The sequence below is a fragment of the Urocampus carinirostris genome, chromosome 11, assembly GCF_059441175.1.
Source record: "Urocampus carinirostris isolate Australia breed hairy pipefish chromosome 11, RoL_Ucar_1.0, whole genome shotgun sequence".
NCBI lineage: Eukaryota > Metazoa > Chordata > Actinopteri > Syngnathiformes > Syngnathidae > Urocampus > Urocampus carinirostris.
Window position 1 is genome coordinate 18,461,557 of NC_142359.1, and position 27,305 is coordinate 18,488,861.

General features: G+C 41.0%; 1 protein-coding gene and 6 pseudogenes across 1 annotated transcript; all 7 read left to right on the plus strand.

Moving 5' to 3' along the window:
• On the plus strand, positions 1-27,128 carry badb (BCL2 associated agonist of cell death b). The gene is made up of 4 exons (XM_088348267.1): positions 1-143; positions 5,957-6,100; positions 17,745-17,968; positions 23,735-27,128. The coding sequence occupies exons 2-4, from the start codon at positions 5,965-5,967 to the stop codon at positions 23,867-23,869; spliced, it is 495 nt and encodes a 164-aa protein (XP_088204393.1). The 5' UTR covers positions 1-143; positions 5,957-5,964; the 3' UTR covers positions 23,870-27,128.
• On the plus strand, positions 20,130-20,219 carry LOC148356622 (U2 spliceosomal RNA; annotated as a pseudogene).
• Positions 20,255-20,526, plus strand: LOC148356623 (U2 spliceosomal RNA; annotated as a pseudogene).
• Positions 20,555-20,826, plus strand: LOC148356624 (U2 spliceosomal RNA; annotated as a pseudogene).
• Positions 20,855-21,126, plus strand: LOC148356625 (U2 spliceosomal RNA; annotated as a pseudogene).
• Positions 21,155-21,426, plus strand: LOC148356626 (U2 spliceosomal RNA; annotated as a pseudogene).
• Positions 21,455-21,726, plus strand: LOC148356627 (U2 spliceosomal RNA; annotated as a pseudogene).
• Positions 27,129-27,305: the final 177 nt, after the last annotated feature.

The following is a 27,305-nucleotide window of genomic DNA, read 5'->3' on the forward strand; positions in this document are numbered from 1 at the left end:
GAAAGCGAAAAATCGCAACAACAACAACGAAGACGACAAAGGTGAAGACAATCAAAAAAGACAACAGCTAATCGTCCATTTTCAGTCGCCAAAGCTCCATTCTGACTCGGAACCCTTTCGGAACCTCGCCTACAAACAAACCGGTAAGAATAGGCTTGTTTAGCTTTTTGCAGTTTGTCCCGCGGCGGCTTACGCATGCTCGGAACTTTCTTTTGTTCACTCCCATAAAACGAGTCGGCTTTCGGGCGCGTTTCCTGTCGAATTCACATTTAGTAATACATTTCAACGACATAGTTATAAGAAATACTTTTAGAACCTCCGATCGACTCTTCGATCATTGTTGTTTCCGCCTTTACGCTTATACTCATTTTTGATCATTCTAAATGGGAAAAGGCCTTTTTCTAAAGCACTAAGAATCCTTTAAATAACTGACTGGACAGAGGACATTATGAGGAATATCCGTGTTTGCGGTGCAGATCTCATATCAGGTACGTTATCATGGCGATCTAGTTTGGATTTACTTGAATGATAAGTGTTGGGGAAATACTAAGTGTTTGCTACCATTACCTACTTGACTCTAAGTTTGCTACTACAGTGGAACCTCGGTTCTCGACCATAATCCGTTCCAGAACCCTGTTCGAAAACCGATTTGTTCGATCACCGAAATCGTTTTTCCCATTAAAAGTAATATAAAATCGTTTTAATCCGTTCCAACACCCCGAATGTTTACCATGAACGTAAACATGAAGCTAACCCAGGCTAATCGTACGTTCACGTTGGCGTAATCTTCCGTACGAAAGATTACGCTAACATGAACGTGTAAAAATAAAAAAATCAGGTCGTTTACACGTCATTTAGCACCCGGGTCTCCACAACAAGTGGTGAGCGGTTAAAGGATAAAGAAAAGAATTATGAATAGGATTTCTTACCTTTGTGGTGGTCTGCAGAAGCCATGCTCTACTTCCTCGAAAGAAAGGAAACTCGCACACCTTCTTCATTTTGCTATTATTTCTTTCTTAAATGCGATAGTTGTACGCACTACTCTTCTTTTTTCACCTGTAGCAACTTTGCTGCCTGCACCGACCTTCTTCCGAGGCATAATGAGGGGCTAAAACACTCCCTTCACCGCTTTTGAGTTCTTCTCGAGGGGTGGGGGCAATCTGCACTCGTACTGCCGCTCAGCATTGCACCTTCGCGTACCGGCGTTCAAACTCCGATTTTTTTGAACGAAAAGCGAAGCAAGAATTTCTCGAAATTTTTGGTCGAGAACCGATTTGTTCGAACTGAGAGGCGTTCGAAAACCGAGGTTCCACTGTACTAGTGTTAGCTAGTAGATATTTGACAACAATAATTATAACTAATAATAAAATAATTAACATTATCGTTTAAAAACAGTGGGTTGCGTTGTTTAAGGTGTCCTTCAAAAGTTTAATATTTCTTCGTACAGTGGTACCTCAACTCTACTTACGAATTTCATTTCTTCTGGGAGTAGCTTCGTAACCTGAAAACGTCGTCAGTAGAGAAGCCTTTTGAATGTAAATGCACTAATCCATTCCAAGCCCCGCAAAAGTAAAGTATGATACTTATTAAATGAATCATATAAGATCATCAGAAAATTGAGCGAGTACATGTTAGAATTAGAGATAGATTGATACTATCTATCTACTTTGGTTATATCCCTCAAGAGGGGTGACGGACAGCAAAACAAACACATACAATAACAAAGAAAATAAAAGGGGAAAAAAATGCAAAAACACACACAAACACACACACGACCCAAATGCCCAAACACCCAAACAAGTTAGGCACCTCAGCACCTAAGTTGGTCATGCTTTCGTCCCTCCAGATGAAACGTGACACGAGAAAGCGGCCATGTCACTCGGGTCAGGGTGACACAACACACTCTTTTGTTCAACAGCAGGGCCCGACAGCTTTCACTGGTTTACCCCTGCCGCATCATACAGGTGCCCTGCCCAGCAAGAATTAGATTACTCTACAATAAACAAAAATCGAGAGGGACATAATGTGAAGAATAAAGAATATTGGAAATAATAAAAAAAAACATTGATTTACCTTTTTGACTTGCGTTTCTTGAAAAACTGATCCAATAGCGTCTGCTTTTGCTGTCTTCTGACAATTTGTCAGAAATGCGCGAGGCAGACGTCATCACATTGAGCGATAGCCTGACGTGTTAACACTTTTTCCAGGTGAATCCTTTCCACAAATTCTGAGACTTCATGGAATTTTTCTAAACTTCCTTTAATTTAGGCTGATAAAATGTTAGCTACGTCCTCCTCCCCGCCGTCTTGCCAGAAACCTCGTCTCCGAACGGTGACACGAAAAGCAAGCTGGGATACACGCAGCCTGTTTGTTTACGTCCGGGAAACTCCGGGAGCGGCTATAAGCATGTATTTTAGACTTTGTATCCTGAAACACCTTTGGACCTCGAGGCAGTATGTTCTTGCTTGAGTACCTAGTCACCAGAAACTTTCATATGTAGAGACATTTTTAAGTACAGGTACCAGTGTATATGTTAACAACGGCCAACTGACTTCATAAAAAAAAATATTCCACCGCACCTATCTGCTTTTAGCTTACTTTTCGAACTGCTGTTCCAGGGCACAAAACCCATAAGGAAGCTGGAGCTGGGGAGGGGGTGTGGAGAGTGATTTCATGCTCGTTCCCGGTTTTGTGTTGGTGTAGCCTGAAAATAGTAAAAGTAAGAAAAAACTTCGAATACAGTCTAAACCTCAACCCAAACCTCAAAATAATAACTTATTAGCACTAGGGCTGCGATCATGACTTTAAGCCAGAAGATGGGGGCAAAGGGTGATATATGTATTCGATAATAATATATAATTGTATTGTTAATAATAATTATTAATTGTCGTGATCCTTCTTATAATTGATCCCACCAACACTACTGGTGTATTTAAGGTGGGTTCAAGCCAAGTAAGTCAGTTCTAAGACATATTTTTAACTTCTATGTGAACAACTAAACCGACTGTAAAAACGAACTGTTCATCTAAGCCACTATTATCTCTCATTTAACATGCTGTCCTAAAAAGGTATTTTTTCCTGTTACAAATCCATCCATCCATTATCTGCACCGCTTATCCTCAGTAGGGTCGCGGGGGTGCTGGAGCCCATGCCAGCTATCTTCGGGCAGTGGGCAGGGGACACCCTGAACTGGTTGGCGGCCAGTCGCAGGGGACAGAGAGACAGACAACTCAGTCGCTCATTCACACCTAGGGACACTTTGGACCGCCCAATTAACCTGACGTGCATGTTTTTGGAATGTGGGGGGAAACCGGAGTGCCCGGAGGAAACCCACGCAAGCCCGGGGAGAACATGCAAACTCCACACAGGAGGTTCAATTTCATGACCTCAGAACTGTGCCGCACACGCGCTAAATGCTGTGCCGCCGTGCTGCCCTGTTACAAATTTGATACGGATTATTTTCTTGATTTCATGTGACGTCACACACTCACCCATATGTAGATTGTGGAATGTACTGGATGGGTCCATTTTACGCAGTTTGATCTTGTCACGGGTCTGCACGAATTTTATTGGCTGTTTAGATGAAAGAGGAATGTGTAAGGTGTTGTTTTTTGTGACTTTACCGTTTATTTCTAAGTACTTGTTGAAATTGATCCGTGTGGCAGCAGGAAAGGACACAGCAGCTCTCCCGTCCAGTGCTTTTTTTGTGCACTTACTTTATCTACTCATACACAGACGTACACGCACCCAATAGGAATTTGTGGACATCGGCTACCGACATCAAATCTACATTACTGATGAATTAGTGAATCCACCAGGTGCACCGTGGATTGTTATCTGGTCGTGACTGTTTTATTTTAATCACGGAGAGCTGGCCCAACCCGAGGATTCCCGATGCAGGGATCAGAATTTTCCGCGGATCCGCGGATTTCCGCTGTTTTTGAACCCCAAAGGTCATTCCCGTAAATCGTCTAAATTCGATGAGAAAATATTTTGGGGGGGTGAGGTATGATACGTGACTGTTTCATCACCCCAAGTTAGCAGTTAGAGATCGCGAGAAAAATCGGCAAAAAGAAGCGCAGCGCATTAGATCTATAACACACAACGTGGTTTAGCTAACAAATAGATCGACTCCTACCATTGGTCGATAGTTTCGCTGATAACCAATCAGCGGAGCTTTTGTTCAGAGCATTGGCTTTCTCAAACATGGCGCTCCTTCCGGTCTTTTCAAACGGTGAAATGAGTGTTTGAAAAAGTAAATATGAAAATACTAAGAAAAGAAGACGAGGCTTTTGTCCCCGAGATTGATAAAGGAATCAAGAATAAATTTAAGTGGTCATGGCTGGAGAAGACTGTCATAGTAAACGTTAAAATCGGCGCAAAGATCGAGGAAGTTACAGAAACTTTGAGCCAGTTCATCGCAAAGTGTGATGTTCCAGGGAAAGCAAAGTGTCTATACTGTGTCGATCTGATCAATTATGGTATGCGAGGTTGTGTGGCACTGATCGATCATGCTAAAATGAACAAGCGCAAAGCAAAAATAGCTTGCCGGCGATCAAATTATGCACTCGGATCCGCATTTAAAATCGGCAGTGAAACTAACAGTAACATAATTGGCCGTTCCAAATCCTTCCACTTCAAATACTAGCAGCAGTCAACCACTGGTTCCCCTGTGTGACAGAAAATCCCAATCTGAGGTATTTATAAATCTATTTATTTATGAAATGATTTTATCTTTTGTGTTTATACAATATTTAGAACAGGATAAACAAAATTTATGACATGTATTTTCTTTAAGCATGTTCAGTTTGTGCATTCTATTTTCAAATCAATGATGAATGGTTATTAATGTATATATTTTCATATATATTGTAGATTAGTAGCTAAATACAAGGTCCATCTTCATCATCAAAACACAACAACAATGGTGATGGTTGTAACATTGTAATCCCCCAATTGTTTTAAACATCTTAAAACTGAAAAAAATACATGGTTTCTGTTTTGTTGGATTTAATTCATTCTAGTGCAATTTTCACATAGCAAATAAGATAAATGCTGTTGGCTTCAGGGGGGCTCCGCCCTGGACCTGGCCGGGGCCTGCGGCCCCTGGACCCTGGCTATTTCAGCTGAAAATGAAAATCTCCATTCTGATCCCTGCCGATGCTAGCATGCAGTTAGCTGGCCGCTTATTACATCGATTTTGGACTGAAAGGGGAACCTCTCCAATTGTGTTGTACTATTTTATAATGACGATAAAGACCATTCATACTGTTACATGGTGAGTGGAGGCCAGAGCGAAATCTTCACTTGCAACACGCGCCCTTCGGAGATAATGGTCACGCACCATAAACCCTAGGCGAAAATATTACGCCGTTTCCAAAGCAAGCCCCGAATGTCCCAACAAGAATGGCTGAAAAGATTTCCCCCCACTCTCTAGTGAGTGGAGGGCAGAGATGGGCTCTGAATTTGCATAATTTGATCCCCGGAGATAGCCCGTTCACGCCAAATTGTCTTGCTGATGTGGTGTGCTGTTCGCCGGCTGAAGTGAGTCCCGGGAATCGCCTTATTTGAATCGTAATCCCAGGGAACGTTATTTTTCGTAACTTAACATAGAATATCTAACGACAGCCAAAGTAGTGTTTTGATTGCCGAACGTCAATCACTAAAATAATGAGTTAGGTAAACTTACCCCCATTCAGCATGGCCGCTTGGGTTGCCTGGATGTTGTCATGTGATAAGGACTTATCATAAATATGTCCATAATTTTAGAGATTTTACTATTTGTGGCCCACAATCTTTTTCTGTCAATCGTCCGGTATAAACTGACACGAATTCCGCCATTTCGACTGAACAATGCGCCTGCAGCTTGCCTACGTCACGCTGGTTGACAAACACGAAAAGGGGTCTGCTGGCACCGACTAAACTTAAACTCTTTTTCGTTTCGCCTTCTCCCCAGATGTCACAATGGCCACAAACTTCAGCATATCTGATAGCGAGTCGGAACCCTCTGAGGAGGTAGAAGAAGGAGATGGCGAAAAGGAAAAGGAGCAGTGTCCACGCCAAGGCCTCCGCCTCACCTTGCCGGAGCTCCGAGTTGGAGGTTGGTCAGCCTGCTTCAACACTTTACGAGTCTACCTTCATTCATTGTATTCTGCTTGTAAATCTTTGTTAGAATTCCATCACATTTCTCATAGCTCGTATGTAGAGGTATCACTGTATTTAATTGATAACATTACACATGTGTAGTAACATTGATTTGAATATTTAATTAATTAAATTACCTAATATGAAGGAGCACAGTATAACCCCGCTGTATCGCAGTTTTGCGATTTCATGATCTGCTAAATTGTTGCCCAGCACCTTTTCTGCTTGTCTGCCTGTGCGTCTGACGTTGAGGTCTGAGTTTTACACATACATAAAACAGTTTGACGAGCATACGCACAAATTATTTTCGATTTTAAGTTTCTCTAAAAGCCATCATGTCAACAAAAATGCTCTGGATGCACATAGGCTCCTAAGGCAGAGCAAGATGCTTTCTATCGCCAACAAAGTTGGACTATTCAAACCGTTTAACTTGTTCTGGAGCCACATGCGGTCTTAGGCACTGCCTAGTGGCGCTTTTTAAAAAATGTTTGATCATGTATTAATAGTTACTGTCGGATAAAACGGGGCATAGTTCTAACTCTTTCTAATTAATATTGATGGATACAGTACGTGTTTCCTTCAATTTTTCTCAGATACAGACAATTTTCTGCCTTTTTCGGGTTGTTCATAACGTCCACATGATTGCAACAAATTATGGAAGGTCAAGTGGATCGTGTCCTTAATGAATACAGTTCTGCAATAATTATTATAATTTGATAGTACAGGTGGTTAGCGCACGGCCCCATGATACAGAGGTTTAGGGTTCAGGTCCAGCTACCGCAGCCTCCGCCGTGTGGAGTTTGCATGTTCTCCCCGTGCACTCCGGTTTGCTCTCACATTCCAAAAACACAAATGACAGGTTAATTGGCCGGTTTGAATAAGAGAATGGGTTTTCTGTCTTTTTGGGCCCTGCAACTGGCTGGCAACCAGTTCAGTGTGTCCAATGCCCCAAGATAGCTAGGATGGGCTCCAGCGCCCCCGCGACACTACTGAGGATAAGCAGGGCAGATAATGGATGGATGGAAGTTTTTGGAATACAACCCCCTACGAAAAATGAGAGATTGCTGTAGCTACATTATTATACAAACTAATTACATTCAGTTACATTTATAAGTCACATCAGGCCCTGTTGGACAGCCATTACGCTGATGCGGCCCTCAATGAAAATGAGTCTGACACCCCTGTTGTGGCAAATCCTCAAAAGCATTTGCACTTGCATATATAGAAATAGATTTGCATACATGTCTACATTAACTTACAATACATTACTTGCTTGTGGGAAAAGGTCGGGGTGACCTCGGTTGAAGATACCGTTACCAGACGATTAGAGTTTACCTTGAAGATACCGTTGCCAGACGGCGTGCAAGGAACGGTCACGTACTCATACGGCGTACACGGGACTGGTCACGTACTCATACGTGATACAGGACCGCCTTTTGGGGTGTACTCAATCGAAGCCTAATCGTCACTACCAGCTTTAAATACATTGTCATGTTCCTAGCTCTGTGAGATCTTTATTGACGCATCAATAAAGTGACAATCTCCCTCCGTAACGAGACTGGCTCCTGTCTATTTCTTTTATCCACTTATGAGAAGACTTTCTCTCGATTATCGGACCTCCAATTTCTACAACATTTGGCGCCGCAACGTGGATTGGCACTAATTAAGTAAAAAAGAAAAGGGAAAAGACTTCTCAGTGGAACGGTCTCGAATGAGCGGTTGAGGTAAGGAAGATTTTTTTTCTCTCCTTACTTCGGTTTGCTTGTGGAGATTCGTGGGTGGACAGGAGCCTGTGGCGTCGGAGCTAAATTATGAAAATTCGTGCACGTGGGATTTTCCGTCTGTAGTCAGGCCCAAGTTCGGACGGATGAGATATATAGACTGAGTTGAGATTTTTATGTCCGACGGGAGTTCTGAGCTCAAAGAATCCTGTCTGTTTTGGGACATGGGCTGCTTGAAAACCTGGATAAAATGGTGCAGCGGCGTCGGTATTTGTATATTTATGATTGTCTTGAGATCTGTGTAAAGCTGTGATAAGACGTCGTCATTTGCTAGTGGCAGTTCAAAATAGACGATTTATATATTGTTAATACGGGAAATATTTATTTGTTTCCCTAGTGGATTTATGATTTGGGAGTCGGACATGTAACCTTGACTTAATAAGAAGTATGGTGCGTGGAAGACCGCCATTTTCTAAAATCTGATTTTGTTAGACCGACGCTAAAAAATGAGCAGTAATCGATGTTTTATTATTAAAATACTTTCGCATAGAACAGGCGATACAAAGAATGTGTGGGAATTGATGACATGTTTTGGTGTGGGAGATGTCTCATTCGGGAATGTTGGTGTGTGCCAGCTAGCGAGAACTGTGCGTGTGTGTTTCTGTCTGTGGATGTGTGTTCTCCCCCGCCCGGCTAGCTCAGTCGGTGGAGCATGAGATTCTTAATCTCAGGGTCGTGGGCTTCGCTGAGTGATTTTTATTTCAATGGCAGATAACATCGCTTGCTTAAATGTGATTTCTCTTTATTTAAATAATAACAGTCATTAAAAAAATGTTACCAATGAGCGAACGTTACTGCTTTTATATTTAATATTAAAAAGAGGTAATTATATAATAAAAATAAATACAAGTAAAAGTGTCCTAAACGTTTGTTAAAGACCCTTTTGAAATGTAATATTTATTTGACTGTTTATGCAAATTATATTCTGTATTTTTGTAAAAAAGGAAATAAAATATCTTATTTTGTACGCGGGTGATTTATAGTTAACTGTTTAAGGGCGAGGACGACGCTGTGCGGAGGAGAACCTTTGTGTTTTTGTCTTTTTTGTTTTTGTTTTGTTTGGCGTTGGGTGTGGAGTTATGGAGGCATGGATGAATGATGGAGTGACTGCTTCTTGGTTTTTGTGGGTTATTAGCGCAAACCGTTGGTTCTTTTTGTCTTTTTTGTTTTTTGTTTTTTACCCCCCCTTACCCCCACCACTCTGTCTTTCTCCGTGTGTAAGTTGAGCTCGACCGTGTGTATTGTTTTCCCTTTACTTTATGTAACGTTATGTTAAGTGGTGTCATAAAAATAAAAAAATGGAGGGATTACTTAATTCGTCAAGTCAAGTGCTCCGTTTGCGTGTGGCCTTTTGATTTGTGAGATCTTGTTCCGATAAACGTAATAAGCATAGTTTGGGTAAATTGAGGACAATTTGGCAGGCTTTTTCAAAATACAATGAAGAGCAGATTACTTGCTAAGGTGATGTCTTCATTCATTCATTCAGTCATTTAACCTAGACTAAACATCCGGGTTTGTAAACATGACCGATTTAACAGGATTCAGAAGTCAGACGATCGTTGAAAAGGGCCGAAGATGGACAGAAAAACGAGCAAAGAGCAAACAAAGACGTTCACTAATCCATTGTCTGGCCGCTTGTCTACAGAAGGGTTGTGGGGACACTGGAGCACATCCAGGCTGTTCTCAAACAGTGCTGGTTGCAGCCAGTTACGAGGAGAAAAAGGTAGACAGCTGGACACCAAGGTCAGTTTGGTACTGATAAGCTCACGAAAACATTCCGGCGGCAGACTGCGAGTGAACGTCACAATGGACTGAGCCAGACGGCCAAGGCCGTCGACAGGGCGGTGATAACTAACAACACACGTCTGCTTTGAATCACGCTAGAATCTTGTTGATTGACGTAGTGTTTACAAATCTGAGGAATATTGATACGTTTGGATTGTGAATTATTTTATTTTAACACAGAAATACTGCTAAAATTGTATTTTGAATCTGCATTCCAGGAAATCGGTGATTGTGTCTCCAGAGGCAGGGAGAATAGGTAACAGGGAAATACCTTTGACTTTATATCAGATAAATTTGTTTGTTCTAAAGGTCGTGAAGGGCATCTTACAAAAACAACACATTAAACAATGGTTCCGTGGGTGAATTAGGTACAACCCACTACAGTACTTTCATTTATAGATAAACTCTTCTGCCATAACAAAGACATTAGAGGTATGTTCTAATGAGTTACTTTTCATTTGGTCATGATACAATTATTTGTTCATGAAATTTGAACTCTTCAACATGATTTATGTGTTAACTTAGTAATCACATGAGTTAGATATGATGGTATTCTCAGTGATAGTTTTTAAAAGCAAAGGTAGTCCAATGTTTTTTAATGTGGCTGATTTTGACTTAAACTGTAATTTTATATGGGAAGATACATTGAAAATTGATGCTGTTGTTTTGTCTATTTCTTTGTCATCTGAATGCATTGAAAGTACTTTAAAAACACGGAAAACCCATGAGCTTCGGGGGGGACTTCGCCCCACTAGTCCCCCCACCGGGGCACTGCCCTGGACCCAGTTGGGGGCCCGCACCCCCCAGACCCCCACCTAATTTTCAGATAATTTCACTTTGGTCAAATCGTATCCGTGTAACAGGCAGACCAGCACCGCATCTGGGCCACTTGAGCAACTACAAAACACTACAAACTGAACTGAGAGACTGAATGTGACAATTGACGGCTGTCATCTACTAGCTGGTTAAGAGACAGGAGTCCAAGGTCGAACAACCATTTGAAAAGACGTCCCAGGGGATCTCGTGTACATCAAGGTCGACGAAAGAGGAACCATCAGAGGCGTGAGGGACCGTACACCGTCGTGAGGGCAACGCTGGCCGCAGTCCAGGTCGAGGGCTCACGCTGCCACCCAGGGGTCATCATTAATTGATTTTTGGAAAAAAAATAATATTTAAGTGCGAAAAAATTAAAATTAATTTTTTTTTGCGGCAAGGCCAATTGATGGGTATTTATTGGATTTCTAGCCATTAATTGGTAATTTAATGGTGTGCTAGCCGTGTCAATATGGTCGAACAAACTGGTCCTTTAATCTTTACTTTTAGTACAAAAAATATCTTCTGAGTTATTGGTGATCACATCAGCTACCGGCATGTTGGGGCTTGTTTTATAATTATAATTTGTCGATTCCTCCTAAATTAATATGCGAATTGTCGGAACACTAACTGAGGTTGGATGAACAGTGAATGATGGAACATTCACGCCAACATTATCATGCGCAGTAAGACACCTTAGTAATAAGAGATGTTGCTATTTATTACACATTCATTTTTGAACAAAATGTGTACAACATAGAAACATCGGATATAGTGAAAATGTTAGAGATTTTCATTAGATGAAACGATGTGGGAAACAAATTCGCTGTCCCAGAAGCGGTTGTTATAAAACAAAAAAGTTGGGCTTCTAGGCAATTTGTTGACAAGGTTGAATTTCATTTCTCATAAAAAGCTGGGCCTTATAATGGGGGAAACACGGTAGCTTACGCGTATACATGCACTGTCCCGATTGTGCGTGTATGTGCCCTTGACCGCATACGAAATGCTCGCGCGGCGAAAAAATTTGCACGTTTGTTGACGCAATCGACTAACAAAAAACCCGGATAATTTCGCAATTAATGGGTCGCAAACTCGCAATAGTTGCTAATTATTTAAATTTTGCAATAAATGGATTTATGAATTTAAGCAACCATTCCATTAATTTTTCGCAATTAATGGCATTAATTTTTCACCAATCATTTATTGCTGACCCCTGCTGCCACCGTCAACGAGACCAAGCAAGATCAACAGGGCAGTAACGTTCAAATTAGGAAAACAAGATGTGGATAACAAAGCTGTGTGTGATAATAAATTGTCTGATATGATTGTTACTAGGAGCAGAGCTCGAGAAATCGCAGCGGCGAATGGAAATTGCGGTTCCGAAAGTGCAACCGGAGATCCAAAAAGCGACGCTGCAGACCATGACGCATCCTAGAGACAGCGGCCCGGTTAAGTGTGACACTACTGTATAACATGCCAAAACGGTTGGTGATTTGGAAAGTACAAGTACACTTTACCTCATGAAGGGCTCACTGGCCCTGAGGTAGATAAGCTCTAAAGTACCAAAATCAAAAACATTACAGGAAAAAAGAAAAATGTGAGATGTGACGAAAATGTGTAAAATATAATTTTTAGAATATGGTTTCATAAGAGACATGCACTCGAAATTTTTTAAAGGGACAGTGTGTATAAATTGACCGCAAGAAGTCTTTGCACTGTGGAGTGCAACCAAAATAAAAGTGCTTAACAGGATAATAAAGGGGGGTCACAGCACCCACATAAGCACTATTTTTCACTGCCTCTAGGTGATGCTCATGTTATGTTATGGAAAACTCCAGTAACTCCAGTTTGCAATCGCGTAGTCACACCAGCAATCCCTGTTTTGGGTATAAATTGCTAAATACTTTATAAGAAAGCTAATTAAACGATTTAGGTTCACTATCAAGACATTTCTAATAAAAACTCGCAGGAAAAAACCTTAACCGACAACGAAAGTTTTATCCAGAAGCTGTAGCAAAGAAACTCAAAAGTTTTGATTAGGTAAGTGTTAAGGACTATAAACAGGACATGCGCATTTTGCTCCATTGCACAGCGCCCGTGCTAAAAGTAAATACGTAAATATCTTCAGTTGTAGGGATTTTTAACATTTTCATTTTGGGACAAAATGACAGACAAAATGACCCTTAGCACTCATAAGTGACGGCAGGAGTCAGTCGAATTTTAAGTCACTCAACACTCAAAACGTTACACGGTAAAAATTAAAATCGCTGAAGGAAAGTACCGTAGAAATACTACGACAGTAATACGGTAATAGAGAAATGCCCCTAGAGGTATACTAAACAGTATCACAAAACTAACGATTCAATATAGTACTTTAAAACAAAGACATAGTACACTACATCAATTAAAAATAAGTAACTACAGAACTAAATACCAAGTTAAGTGCAAGAAAAGCATTTATGAGAGGGCTCTCTTCAATAAATTGAGGAAAAAGCCGTTTTGTCCAATGAAAAAGACGGACTTAACCAATTACCAACAACAATGACGTAATCTCGGAGCGACGAGATCTCGTTAGCTAAGATCGGCGTGCAGAAAAATAAAATCTCATACAGCAAAACCAAGAATCTTTGTTAAAGAGGAATTAAATGATAATGAAAATTTACAGGAAAAGGTTGCGTCCCCAACATAGATGATGCGTCTGGGACACAGGAACAGGGTGAACTGTGAACACTGAGTGTATACTAGGTAATTATACAGAATAGTTTAAAAAGAAAGAATGTTTAAGTAACAAAACTAATCATCTCTCGTTGAATATGCGAATGTAAAAAGGGTAAGAACTTTTAAGACGTGTAGTTTTGCTAGAGCAGAGGCAAGTAAAACAAAGAAGAAGACTGGAAACCGTCCATAATTTTAGTGTCCATCTTTTCGTTGGTTATAAACGGACATATTCAAAAGAGGCGTAATACATAAAAAGGTTGTAGATAGATTACTAGTGGTATGAATGATTTCGAATTATCAAAAATTGAAAAGAAGTTTGAAGATGATGATATAGTATCACAGGGAAGAAAATTGGAAACTAGAAATCATTAATAACGTAACTTAAGTTATTCCAGTCACTGAATGAAATATTTCTTCTGAAAGAAAAGGAAAAGAAAAACAAAGGGAACTAAGACAATTGGGTAAAAAACGAAGATTGTTGCGCGGAATAAAAGATTAAGATAGTAATGTAAAATAGATACGATTCAACAAGATAATTCATAGGTGACAAGTAGGTATTGCTTTATATCGAATCAACAATAAGAGATTATGATTACAGAGGGATGAAAAGACAATTAGAAATTTTTGACATTGAGTTCGAGTTGGCAGGTTTTTTAGGACAATTGATTCCACACTGAGTTTTTTAGAATGAGTGTTACGTTCGACAAATGATAAATGAATGTGAAACAATAGCTGACTTATGGTTGAATAAGTTAAAATGAAACATTGTCTATGGAAAAGAGCATTTTTTTTAAGAAAACAATGAGAAAAAGATTGATCAATCCTGGAAAGGATTAAAGGAATTAAAAATAACGACAGAATGGATTTCGAGACATATCGTGGTGATTTAAAATATAACTGCATAGAAAATGAATGGAAAATAATTAAACTAAGACAATGTCTACTAGTACTTAAATTTTGGGAAAAGTTTAGAAATTGAATAACCTGGCTAATTCACTAAAACAGGGGTGTCAAACTCATTTTAACTCAGGGGCCACACTAAAGAACAAACATTCTCACGGAGGCCGGACTAGTACATTAGAGAGAAAGAAAATGAGAAAGTGCAAAAGAGAGAGAGAAGGAGAAAGAGAAAGACAGAAATCCATGGAAAAATAGAAAGAGTAAAAGAGAATAAAGTAAAAAGACTGAGAGAAAAAGAGAGACGAGGGGAGTGGAAGAGAGATAATGGTTGAGAGAAAAAGGGAGGAAGAGAGAGAAAGAATGTCAGCCTACAGCTTGTTTTTCTCTTGCGCTTCACTAAGTGTTGTCGCAGGCCGGATTCAACCCCCCCTGGTGCTGATAACGCCAAGGTCGCGGATTCAATCCCTTAGCGGGCCGCTTGTTTGACACCTGTGCACTAAAACATCTCAGTACGTAAGCACGATAAAACTTAACGAGACTCTAAGTGCCCCTGAATTCCACAGAAAGTTAACCTAGTATATTGTTTTGCTTTAATTCTGAAAGAAAAGAAAAAGAAACACTAAGACAAACATACAACATAAATTATTTAAATAAGGATAATTTGCTGAAAATTGGGTATGAAAAACTTGCGACAAAATAGATAGACTGGTGGTTAATTGCGCTTTTAATGACTGATTTTTTTTTAGGTTCTTTTAAGAAGCAGAATGTTGGAAAAATTTTAAGCTGATTGTAGGCGATGATGAAATAGGTTGGTAAATTCTCTATAGAGCGTGACGTCTCGTTTGGTTTCATGTTATAGTCGTCATAGTTCCATTCCACTCCTTGTAGTTATTAGTATCGATACGACGACACACACACACACACACACATACTGCTGTCGTCTTAATAAAACTGAATCGTCTCTGCGCAGCACAACACAGTAGCCACGATCACACTCTCAGTCCACTCTTGGCGCCCATTCTCAGTCATCCCTCTTCTCAGAGCGCCCTAAGCCTTGCTTCCTTGATTGAGTAGAAGGACGTGTATAAATAGTGCAATTTGCGATAGAAGACAAGTTTGAATTACTGAAATTCCGGGTATCATGGGATGAGTCAGAGAAACGTGCAACCAGTCGGAGTGCCGACGGACTACCAGAAACCAAATATGTTAACGACAGTACAGACTAAAGTTAATAATATACTAAATAATAATACTAAATAATAATGATAGGCTAAACCTTAATGTGACGATACAGGCAAGAAAGGTTCCGACACACCAAAGTCCAGAGAAACCTACACCCACGGCGACAGCACTAAAGAGTGAGGTTACAACGCCGACAGCCAAAAATGAGTGCACGGCCAGTACGTAAAATTCGGGAAATTGTGTAGAAGAGGAAAACCGTAACCCTAACTCGGTAGTTGTGTAGGCGCATGGTCTCAATGTGCACTGACTTAATTTGACTAAACAACTTAAATTTTTGTGGGCCATTTGTCTTGTCATATGTTTTATGTTTGTTCAATGTGTAAATGTTTGTATCCTGTCCTATATTCTCTTTTTTCTCGTCTTATATGTTTGTTTGTACTAGCGTTTAAGCGGCCCACGTAACAATTGGCCGGAGTAGAGAAAGCATATGTATGTGGACGGGTATGGCTAAATAACATCGGACAACCGAGGGTAATTCCAGAGTAATTTATAGCTAGCAATGAAATTAAGTCTGGATTAGAATCGGTGTTTATCTGGATAACTCAGAATAAGAACGCAAAATGGATTAACTACATTTATTACAACCAACAACGTTTATTAATTACATTAACGAGGCCTTTAGTGCAGTAGGAGAGCAATTACATGAGACATCTAGGATGGCCTGGCAGAATCATCAGGCCCTCGATTTTCTCTTGGCCAGTAAAGGAGGCGTGTGTCATATGATAAAGGAGGAAGGCTGTATGTATATACCTTTAAATACATCCGAAGCAGGAAGCTTCACAGAAGCACTGTCAAAGATTCGTGAGTTGAGCAATGAAGTGACAGTAAATACTGAAAAGAACAGTATCTCTTTTGATTGGTTCTCGTCTACATTTGGGTACTGGGGTAGTATGTTAGCGAAGGGGGGAAATTTTCGTACTAACTATCGTAATAATTATGTATTTGTTGTGTTTCTGTGCCATACCTATTCTTAAAAGAGGAATTCTTAAGACTTTTGGAGAACAAATGACAGTAGTGGCTAATACTAGGGTGGCAAGAAGCTCAATGAGCACAGTTAGTGATTAAATATCGAAGCCTATTCCTGAGGGAGGACAGATGACTCAACTAAATTCAAAACCTTGAATTTTATTTGGCAACGTTAATAGTCAGTCTACATTACATTAAATAATGGAGCATCTGCGGAAAGAGACACAAATGATAATCTACACTAATAACAATATCAAGTAGCACTAGGAATAACAGCAACAAATATATTGGTTTCTACTTGTGATTCTTTTGTTGGTATGTCACACTGCCGGGGAACAAGCTGCTGCCTGGGATGGTCATCGTCGCTTCCGGGTTTTTGGCTGCATGGAAACTGAGCGTGATGCCTGCTGGGATAACACTCACTCCAACATCTGACTTCACGCCACCCGTTGACGAATACGACAGTGCATGGTCTTCAAATTATGCACAGGGGTCAGGCCAAAGGCCGATGTATATGCTGTATCACTATCCACTCATCTTGAAATGTATCGACGGCTGTTACCAAAATTTGTTATCACTTATCAGTTTAATTATTCATTTACCTTTATCACGTACCGATCAACCGTCGACGGTCCACGTGTATAATACAGTATGTACGGATAAAGATAAATGAAGGGGGGGTTAGTGCATAGGTCAGATGTTTGGAGTGTTAGGGGTTTTTTCTTTTTTATTTAATGAAACATGAACAATGAAAGTTAGAGTAATCACAGCAGGCTGACCGCCAGAATTTTATTTTATTTTCGATTCGCGTAAACTCTGTCCTGTATTGATATCTATGATTGGTAATAATTTGCCACTACTCTGTATTCCTTTTCAATTTTAATTTCCATTCAAAGGAAAAAAAAAAAAAAAGGGGGGATTATGTTGTGGCAAATCCTCAAAAGCATTTGCACTTGCATATATAGAAATAGATTTGCATACATGTCTACATTAACTTACAATACATTACTTGCTTGTGGGAAAAGGTCGGGGTGACCTCGGTTGAAGATACCGTTACCAGACGATTAGAGTTTACCTTGAAGATACCGTTGCCAGACGGCGTGCAAGGAACGGTCACGTACTCATACGGCGTACACGGGACTGGTCACGTACTCATACGTGATACAGGACCGCCTTTTGGGGTGTACTCAATCGAAGCCTAATCGTCACTACCAGCTTTAAATACATTGTCATGTTCCTAGCTCTGTGAGATCTTTATTGACGCATCAATAAAGTGACAATCTCCCTCCGTAACGAGACTGGCTCCTGTCTATTTCTTTTATCCACTTATGAGAAGACTTTCTCTCGATTATCGGACCTCCAATTTCTACAACACCCCTCTGTTACTGCTTCTAGAGTCATCTGGTCGGATCCGCCTGAACTCCGAGTCCCACGCTTTGGCAGCGAACCGAGACGAGGAGCTCCAAATCAGGGCGGAAGAAGAAGCCGGCACTCCCGGCGACGGCGCTCCATTCCGGGGCCGATCCAAGTCGGCCCCCCCTGCGCTCTGGGCCGCCAAGAAGTACGGGCGGCAGCTACGACGCCTCAGTGACGAGTTCGACAGCCTGTTGGACAAAGGGGTGAGAAGCGACTGCATCTGGGGTTTTTTGGCCGGGGATTTCCGTTCTCTCCCTTACTTCCTATCCCTTTCCATAAAAGAACAGGAAATTTGTCGACATAGGCGGATTTGCGGTAATGAAGTCAAAAATCCCTGCTTAATATTCCGATTGGGAAATGTGAATGGTGAAGCAAAATGGAACCATCTGGACAGGAACCATTTTGTCATTTACAGGGATCAGAATTTTCCGCGGATCCGCGGATTTCCGCTGTTTTTGAACCCTAAAGGCATTCCGACTTTTTCACTTTTTCTCTTGCGTAGCAAACAAATTCAAAATCCGACTGTCTCACTCTTTCCTTTATTGCTCTGGCGCACCCTGGCGGCCGTTAGAAAAATTGGCTGCATTGCTCCGCCCTGGTTTATTCCTGGACGCTGGCTATTTCAGCTGAAAATGAAAATCTCCATTCTGATCCCTGCATTTACTGTTACGAAATAACCTCACTAGATTTCTGAGTCAGAATTTGAACAACAATGTGGTACCAGGAGTAAAAATAGAGTGATCATGAGATAAAATCGAATGCCGTTTCCTTTGTCATCTACAAACTTAGTGGTCTAGAGCAGTGTTTCCCAACTGGTGGGTTTCAGTGGATCGCGAGCCTTTGCTTTGGCATAAGTAATGCTAAGATATTTTTGGTGGGGAGGATTTCCTGCACTGTAATCGGTCATTGAATACATCAAGCGTAGCGTTCAAAAACAAAGGCGCAATTGTATCTCTCATCATGATATAACAGATATGATGCCTCAGGATATGATAATTATAACAATGTTTTGGTTATATGGTCCGTTTATGAAATAAAGCTAAATGTACATTAATTGATTTTGCGGCAATGATCAGGGATTTTCAAACCACCAGTAACCATTTATATATATTTACTTCAAAAATGTGTGCTTCATAGTGTTTCTCAACTGGTGGGTTACAACCCACTTGAGTCGCAAACTTGTTTCCAATGGGTCACGGGCCTTTCCCTTGGCAAAATACAGCTAAGCAAAATAATAAGTAATAGATGGCGATAATGTAAATGTAAGTTTAAATGGCGCTTTTCAAGTCAAAGAGGACTTTTCAAAGTGCTTCACACTCCACACATACCGATATCAGCGTCAGCCATGCAAGGCCACTACCTGCATTAGTGATTCCGTGTCTTGCCCAAGGAAGCTTCCACATAAAACACGGAGGAGCCGGGAATCGAACCTGTGACCTCTTGATCCCAAGACGAGCTCTTTTCCTCCACGAGCTACTACCGACCAATGCCATGCAAAGCGAGTGTTCACCCGCTATTTCACACCATACTAAAAAAGAAAAACAGTAATGTTTGTTTATACGTGTTGAGCATGGCCAAATGCTGTGACATTTGATGATTTGATCTCATTTATAAAATAGGAATAATACCAAATGTCAACATATATACCATTTTAAACTAGTCTCCCTCCTGTAATTACTTAAAATGGTTGAGGCTCATTTTGACCTTCACTTTTTTCATAAACAATTGTTTTAAATAAGTGGCAAGCAGTTATTGTTTAAAAACGCCACAAAATTATGCAAATGAGCATCCCCATCTATCGACTTTCCGTGCAGGGCGAGAGACATGAGGGAGTGCTTGCGCTCTTTGCATAGCTCCACCCATCCCTACAGCTCACCAAATCAAATTTCTCTGGGTGCTCTTCTGGTGTTTTGGGATATTTACAGTTTGTTCTGTGGGTTTTCATCATAAGGTGTCTCAACAGTGAACACAGATTATTTATTGAGCTTGCATATAAAGGATTTCTTAGTGATGTACAGACTAAAGTTTTTTTGTTGTGACACCTTGACTGTAGTTAGAACTGTGCCCCATATATACTGTGCAGTACCACTCTGAACTTTGGCTTGATGCACTACAATAAGTTTTCGCTGACCCAATATATCGCAGTACCTCCGGGAACGGTGCATTCGCAATGATCGCAGCAAAGCTTTAGGGCTAGGACCTTAGCTTGGCCTTTTTGCTGAGAGTAAGAGTCCCGGCTCCTTGGCTTTGTAGCGTATTATGAACTGACCGATAACGGATAATGGATAATGAATAACGAAGATAGAACAATAACCCTTAAAAACCCCAAAACCCCAATATATTGGTGCTGATGTAGCCATGAGCTTTGATTTTTGCAATCCGGAGATGGAATAAGAGCTTCCTCTGTCCACTCCACGCATCGGCCCGGTATTGCAGTACCTCCGGGAACGGTGCATTCGCAATGATCGCAGCAAGGCTTTAGGGCTAGGACCTTAGCTTGGCCTTTTGGCTGAGAGTGTGTGTCCCGGCTCCTAGGCTTTGTAGCGTATTATGAACTGACCGATAACGGATAATGGATAATGAATAACGAAGATAGAACAATAACCCTTAAAAACCCCAAAACCCCCAATTTGGCCGTGATACCAAATTTGACAGCTTGTGATCTTTGATTTTTGCATTCCGGATATGGAATAAGAGCTTGCTCTGTCCACTCCACGCATCGGCCCGGTATTGCAGTACCTCCGGGAACGGTGCATTCGCAATGATCGCAGCAAGGCTTTAGGGCTAGGACCTTAGCTTGGCCTTTTGGCTGAGAGTGTGTGTCCCGGCTCCTAGGCTTTGTAGCGTTTTATGAACTGACCGATAACGGATAATGGATAATGAATAACGAAGATAGAACAATAACCCTTAAAAACCCCAAAACCCCCAATTTGGCCGTGATACCAAATTTGACAGCTTGTGATCTTTGATTTTTGCATTCCGGATATGGAATAAGAGCTTGCTCTGTCCACTCCACGCATCGGCCCGGTATTGCAGTACCTCCGGGAACGGTGCATTCGCAATGATCGCAGCAAGGCTTTAGGGCTAGGACCTTAGCTTGGCCTTTTGGCTGAGAGTGTGTGTCCCGGCTCCTAGGCTTTGTAGCGTATTATGAACTGACCGATAACGGATAATGGATAATGAATAACGAAGATAGAACAATAACCCTTAAAAACCCCAAAACCCCCAATTTGGCCGTGATACCAAATTTGACAGCTTGTGATCTTTGATTTTTGCATTCCGGATATGGAATAAGAGCTTGCTCTGTCCACTCCACGCATCGGCCCGGTATTGCAGTACCTCCGGGAACGGTGCATTCGCAATGATCGCAGCAAGGCTTTAGGGCTAGGACCTTAGCTTGGCCTTTTGGCTGAGAGTGTGTGTCCCGGCTCCTAGGCTTTGTAGCGTTTTATGAACTGACCGATAACGGATAATGGATAATGAATAACGAAGATAGAACAATAACCCTTAAAAACCCCAAAACCCCCAATTTGGCCGTGATACCAAATTTGACAGCTTGTGATCTTTGATTTTTGCATTCCGGATATGGAATAAGAGCTTGCTCTGTCCACTCCACGCATCGGCCCGGTATTGCAGTACCTCCGGGAACGGTGCATTCGCAATGATCGCAGCAAGGCTTTAGGGCTAGGACCTTAGCTTGGCCTTTTGGCTGAGAGTGTGTGTCCCGGCTCCTAGGCTTTGTAGCGTATTATGAACTGACCGATAACGGATAATGGATAATGAATAACGAAGATAGAACAATAACCCTTAAAAACCCCAAAACCCCCAATTTGGCCGTGATACCAAATTTGACAGCTTGTGATCTTTGATTTTTGCATTCCGGATATGGAATAAGAGCTTGCTCTGTCCACTCCACGCATCGGCCCGGTATTGCAGTACCTCCGGGAACGGTGCATTCGCAATGATCGCAGCAAGGCTTTAGGGCTAGGACCTTAGCTTGGCCTTTTGTAGCGTTTTATGAACTGACCGATAACGGATAATGGATAATGAATAACGAAGATAGAACAATAACCCTTAAAAACCCCAATTTGGAGGGACATGGAGAGAGAATTTACATTGAATCATTTTTTTCTGCGAGCCATTGACTCATAAAAAGAGCCATAGATGGCTAAGTCTAGAGGTTAGGATTAAATGCTCTCACTGATGCGATCCTGGTTCGATACCCATCCCATCCAATGTTGTGTCCATCGGTATTTTTCAACCAATCAATCATTGCTTCAACTCGCTACTAATGTAAAACTTCGTGTATCACGTACACCCAAACTTTGAGTTATTTTGTGGGGAAAGAAAAATGTGCGTTATATGCGATGTAAGCAAAACATAAGGTAACTTGTTTTTCTAAAACAAGGCAACTGTTATTTCTTTCTGTACGGCCCAATACCAAATGACCCCCGCCCCGGTGGTTTCCGACCACTGACGTAAATAACTGAAAAACGAAGCAGCTGAAAACTGCCTCAGGTGTGTGGGGGAACGGTGCTGTTGACGTTTGCATTATTTTTGGACGTTTAAGCAGCGGCTTTAAATCCGGTGTGGCTCGCACAGAGTCAGTCAAGTCAAGTCACATTTATTTCTATAGCCCTTAATCACAAGGAGTCTCAAAGGACCGCACAGGTTACAATTACACCACCCCCTGATCTTAAACCAACATACGGTAAAGGAAAAACTCAAAACCTCAGCACAAGGAAAATGGGAAACCTTGAGAATGGGCCTTACAAGTGGTTATCTCCCTTACAGGATGACCAGGGTGCAATAGAATAGAAAGACAAATTCGAGTTACATTCTCATATTTGAGCATGCAGTTTTTTTTTTATCCGTTTCTTATGCGCTCTGTAGTCCAGAATTTACAGTACTGTATTTTCCGCACTATAGGACGCACCGGGTTATAGGGCGCACCCCCAAAAAATAGTTTTTGGTCCTATATCTTCCATACATAAGTCGCTACAATGGTAACTTGGACAAAACAGTCAGATAGTTCAGTCAAACTGATTACCCCCTTAACATTCCAGAAGCTTGCAAAGAAGCAAATATGTGTCGTAGACACGTGCGGATGCGGTGTCCGTACGATGTCACTCAAATGCATCGTTCCAAATATCATTCGGAAGGTTAAAGTCTTGGGATTCAAGAAATGCCAACCATTCCTTAGTTTCTATTTTCTTTTTCGCTCGCAACTTTACTGTGCATATGACAATAAACACTTGGAATTGAGTTTAATTTAAAAAAAGACTCATCACAGAAACATCGATATCACTCTGAAACAAGATACTGGGAAAATATATAGCCGGAGTAGCTCACCGAAGTCGTTGCGTTCAATAATAATGTGCAACCATGGTCCTCTTATATCCGTGAGTCTAGTAAATCCAGGAGAGTAAAATATTTACAGATACAGTACAGAAAAGTAAAATAATGTTTTCTCTATGCCGTCAACCCAACATGCTATTCACATTCATCTTTTTCGGCCAATTGCAGGCTTTGTTTAGCCCCTTTAGCCTATGCCAGCCTGTAAATGATAAAAAGGATCCGCCCTCTTTACCTCCGAATAACTTTAGCCAATAGTGATCGATTCAACTGATGATTGACACATTGGTTAGCCAGTGAAACGTCGGTATATAAATCCCAGCATACACCGCGGACTACTTCGCGTTCGGGGGAAAATCTAGTCGGCGGCTGCTATCATTAGTTGCAAGACTTTGCGACTTAATATTGATCCATATATAAGGCGCACTGTATTATAAGGCGCATGGTCAGCTTTTGAAAAAAATTAAGACTTAGGTGCGCCTTATAGTGCGGAAAATACGGTAATTAAGATTTGAAAGTAGGTACTTGACTACCAAACGATGAGAAACCTGTTTGTTGTGGAATATAAAAGAAAGCTGACTCACTCAGACTATTGTCTTTCTTTTGAGGTGCAGGAGTTGAAGATGAAGGGTGCCGGCGGCACGACAAGGTCCATCCACCACTCCAAAACCTGGTGGAGCTACCTCTTCAGCCATCAGGAGACAGAGGGCGAGAGCAACCACCATGACCATACTTCTCGTACAGAATAGCCCCGAAATGACACAGTGGATCGTATCGGGGGCTTTGAGTTGGACATTTACTGGACTTATGGCCTGCAATCAGTGAAGAAATACAGAATGGGACTTATGATGCCGTTTTTGGTTTTATTTTTTTGCCAATATGGGTTTGAACCTGACAACATAGGCCGTTGCAACGTGTGTACTTCGCCGATGGTATCTTATCACGGGGATCTGCTATCTCAAGCCGACACTATGCAACATACCGCTGATTGACATACAGTAGATGAGGGAGAATAGCAATCCAGCCCACCTTAAATCCAGCTGGTCCAAGTCTTTCTGTTTTACTGACTCGACTCAAAAATCGCAAACGTTCCTCAGCACTGCGCAACAGCTTCCGGTCATTCTAGCCAATGCAACACCAGCTGCCTGACACTTTTGCACGCTGCCAGTTCAAGTCAATCAAAGAACTCCGACAATCTTGATGGAATATTCGGTTAAATGTCAGGGTTACAGGCGAGGGAGCGACTTAAAAGCACAAATCCATATAAGAGGTTTTGAAAGATGTATAACAGGCTATTTACAGTGTATATATTCTTGTGTGTTGGCGGCGACGGGAGCGTTTCATGGTGTCGTCATGTAGTGTTTGACAATTGTGTATGCCGGGGATGTCAAACTCAGATTGGCACTGGGGCCAGATCCATAACTTCTGTTCTCAGGTGTGCCGGATCGGTAAAATAATATTAACTTTAAAATATTTATCTTTGTTTTTCAGCATTATGCTTTATCAATTATCATATTGGTAACCTACCATACATGTTATAATCACAGATGACAAGGAATCTTTTCTAAACCAGTGGTTGTTAACTGGTCTGACCTAAGGGCCCACCCCAATTACAAGCTGCGACCCAAACCAAAAACAAATTCCACTCCTCAAATGTATTAAATGAAACGCAGTTCAAACCAGAGATAATGCAGACGCTCCCCTACTTACAACCATTCGACTTACGTAAAACGGTAGATACAAAAACAAAATTCTGGATGTCTGAAAATATCCGGACATTGCTGTAAGTTAGATTTTGTATCGTTTCCGAGTAGAGGACAGTACTGCAGTGCTTCTTTCCGCCGCTACCGGTGTGTGGTGGCGCTGTGAGAGGACACCCAGCATCCACCTTGAAGAAGAAATCTTCTTCCTCTTTCTAGTTGGTGTGTGAACTTTACTGTATCTCCAGCACGCTAAGAACTTTGACATTTTTATTGTTTAATAGCTCGTGCATCCATTCAATATGGTTGGTGTAAAGTGGAAAGAAGAGGCGAGCTGTTTCTTTTGAAATAAAAGTGAAATAAGAAAGCTTGATGTGGTTGAGAAAATGGTCTGAACGCTTTTTTTGGCCACTTTTTACCACGGAGGAGGACCTCTTGAAGCGCATTTTCCAAAAGTAACTTAAACCCAACATTATCTTTATAGAGCATATTATTTTATATGTTTATTTTTTTAGTACAAAACAATACAGGTTACTTGTACAAGCCCTAAACATACTTATATAAACCTTAAACATACAAAATATAGCACTGAAGCAACTTACGAACAAATTCAACTTACGAACGATAGTCCGGATGTAAGTAGGGCAGCGTCTGTATAATGTACTCACATTTTTAAAAAACTGCAAAACCGAAATGACAAAGTAATAATATTCTCTTCAATTCTCAATTACTGTAGCTGCATTTTAATGAAATCCAAAATGTTTAAATGCAATAAAAAAATCACTAAATAAAGAAGTACAAAATTTTGTCAGGCTTTGCAGCTGTTTTGCTGTCCACTAAAAAGTTATCTGCGCCCATGTGGCCATTATCCCCGATCGCATATTGTTGAGAGCAGGGCCTAAGAGAACAAATTTGTGTTATGAGTTGCGGCTCTTTTTTTTTTGTTCTTTCAGCTAAAAATGAACAGCACCTTTGTGGCCGCAACCTATTATCTCTGGTCAACTATTGCTGCAAGCAGGGCCTGGCAGAGCGCATTTTAAAGTAGGAAAATTTGATATCGCTAAGGGTTCTGGTATCCATTAACCGCGATAAACAGATTACAGCATCTGGGTTTCGCCATTCTCAACATGTTTGAACAAACTTTGCCTGTCTTTTTATGTGTTGCGAAACAACAAACGTCAACTCGCATTTGCATTATCACAATCTGTTTCATTTTCTTAGCAAATTTTGGCCAAGGCCTTCTACCCACTGAAAACCGGACCCTGACCCACTTTAGGTCCCCACCCACCAGTTGAGGAACACTGTTCTAAACACATTTATTCACAAATGGGCAAAACATGATTTTCATGTTTGGCATTGAAGTGTTAACTGGTTTAATTTAATAGTTGAGTGAATGCAATTTTACACCTGAACCAACTCACCACGCTATACAAACGCTGCCCTTTAGCGGACCAAGACAGAATTTGGTTTGCATTTACCCCCCCCAATACTTGTTACAATACTTTTGATAGAAATGACCTTGTGTCTTACTTCTGTTTGACATATTCAGAAATGTAAATCATCCAACGCGACATGTCTAACCAGCAGTGTGTATGTTTGACATGCCTGGTGCACGCCTTCCATGATGTAGCGTTTCGTGTCTCTTGATTTTTACACTTACCCTTCAAGTGCTGGGGCACCCTCCTGATTTTGCTCATATGTGCTCGTCACATGGTTTAACACTGGATCAAAGTTTTTGTTTTATGACCACTTGAAAAAAAAAATGCCTTCATTCTATGTGGTGATACAAATATGATAATCAGTGTGTTTGTTAGATATCGGAATGCTTTTAATGTAGAGTCTCCAAATGGAAGGAAATGACGACAATCTAATTGGCCTTTATTTGTCAAGCAAATGTGTATTTTAATATCGTCCCCGTTGTGTGAATTTAAATAGACTGAAAACGGTCTTCACCCTTCCGAGTATTTTGCAAGGGTTCTGGTTTTAAAGTGTTAGCTTTTTTGAGGGAGTGATGCTATTACGGATGAAAAGCTGAAGGACAAGTGTAGGGCAACACTGACAAACCAATGGAACATGTCAAACGCCTTTAACTTGTGATCATGACGCTTCACGGTGTACCGCCTTAAACATCTAAATATGATGATCCTCAAAGCCACACCTTAAACAAAATTACTGGCATGTGCTGTTTGGTAACAGTCTTACTTGAAACGGTGTGGAGAATATTTGACTTTTATAAAGAGATTTTTACAAGTGTTTTCTCTGCAGCTGTGAAAGTTATCTGTCCTTAATAAATTGTTCGGGACAACGAGGTCGCGTGTGTCCTTTCCTGTCATGAGTTCAAATATTTAGGGTTAAAATGTCTTCTATCAATTTTGGTTACTGTATGTATTCGTGTATGTCGCACACTTAATTTTTGATAAAAAAATCTGGCAATGTTGGTCAAAACCACAGGTTTTACACCCTGGTCGCAGTGGGTAGAGCGCTG

Coding starts and splice junctions, on each gene's coding strand:
- badb (XM_088348267.1), top strand. CDS start 5,965: ATGGCCACAAACTTCAGCATATCTGATAGCGAGTCGGAACCCTCTGAG. Junction 6,101..17,744: donor GCCGGAGCTCCGAGTTGGAG/GTTGGTCAGCCT, acceptor TACTGCTTCTAG/AGTCATCTGGTCGGATCCGC. Junction 17,969..23,734: donor ACAGCCTGTTGGACAAAGGG/GTGAGAAGCGAC, acceptor TTTGAGGTGCAG/GAGTTGAAGATGAAGGGTGC.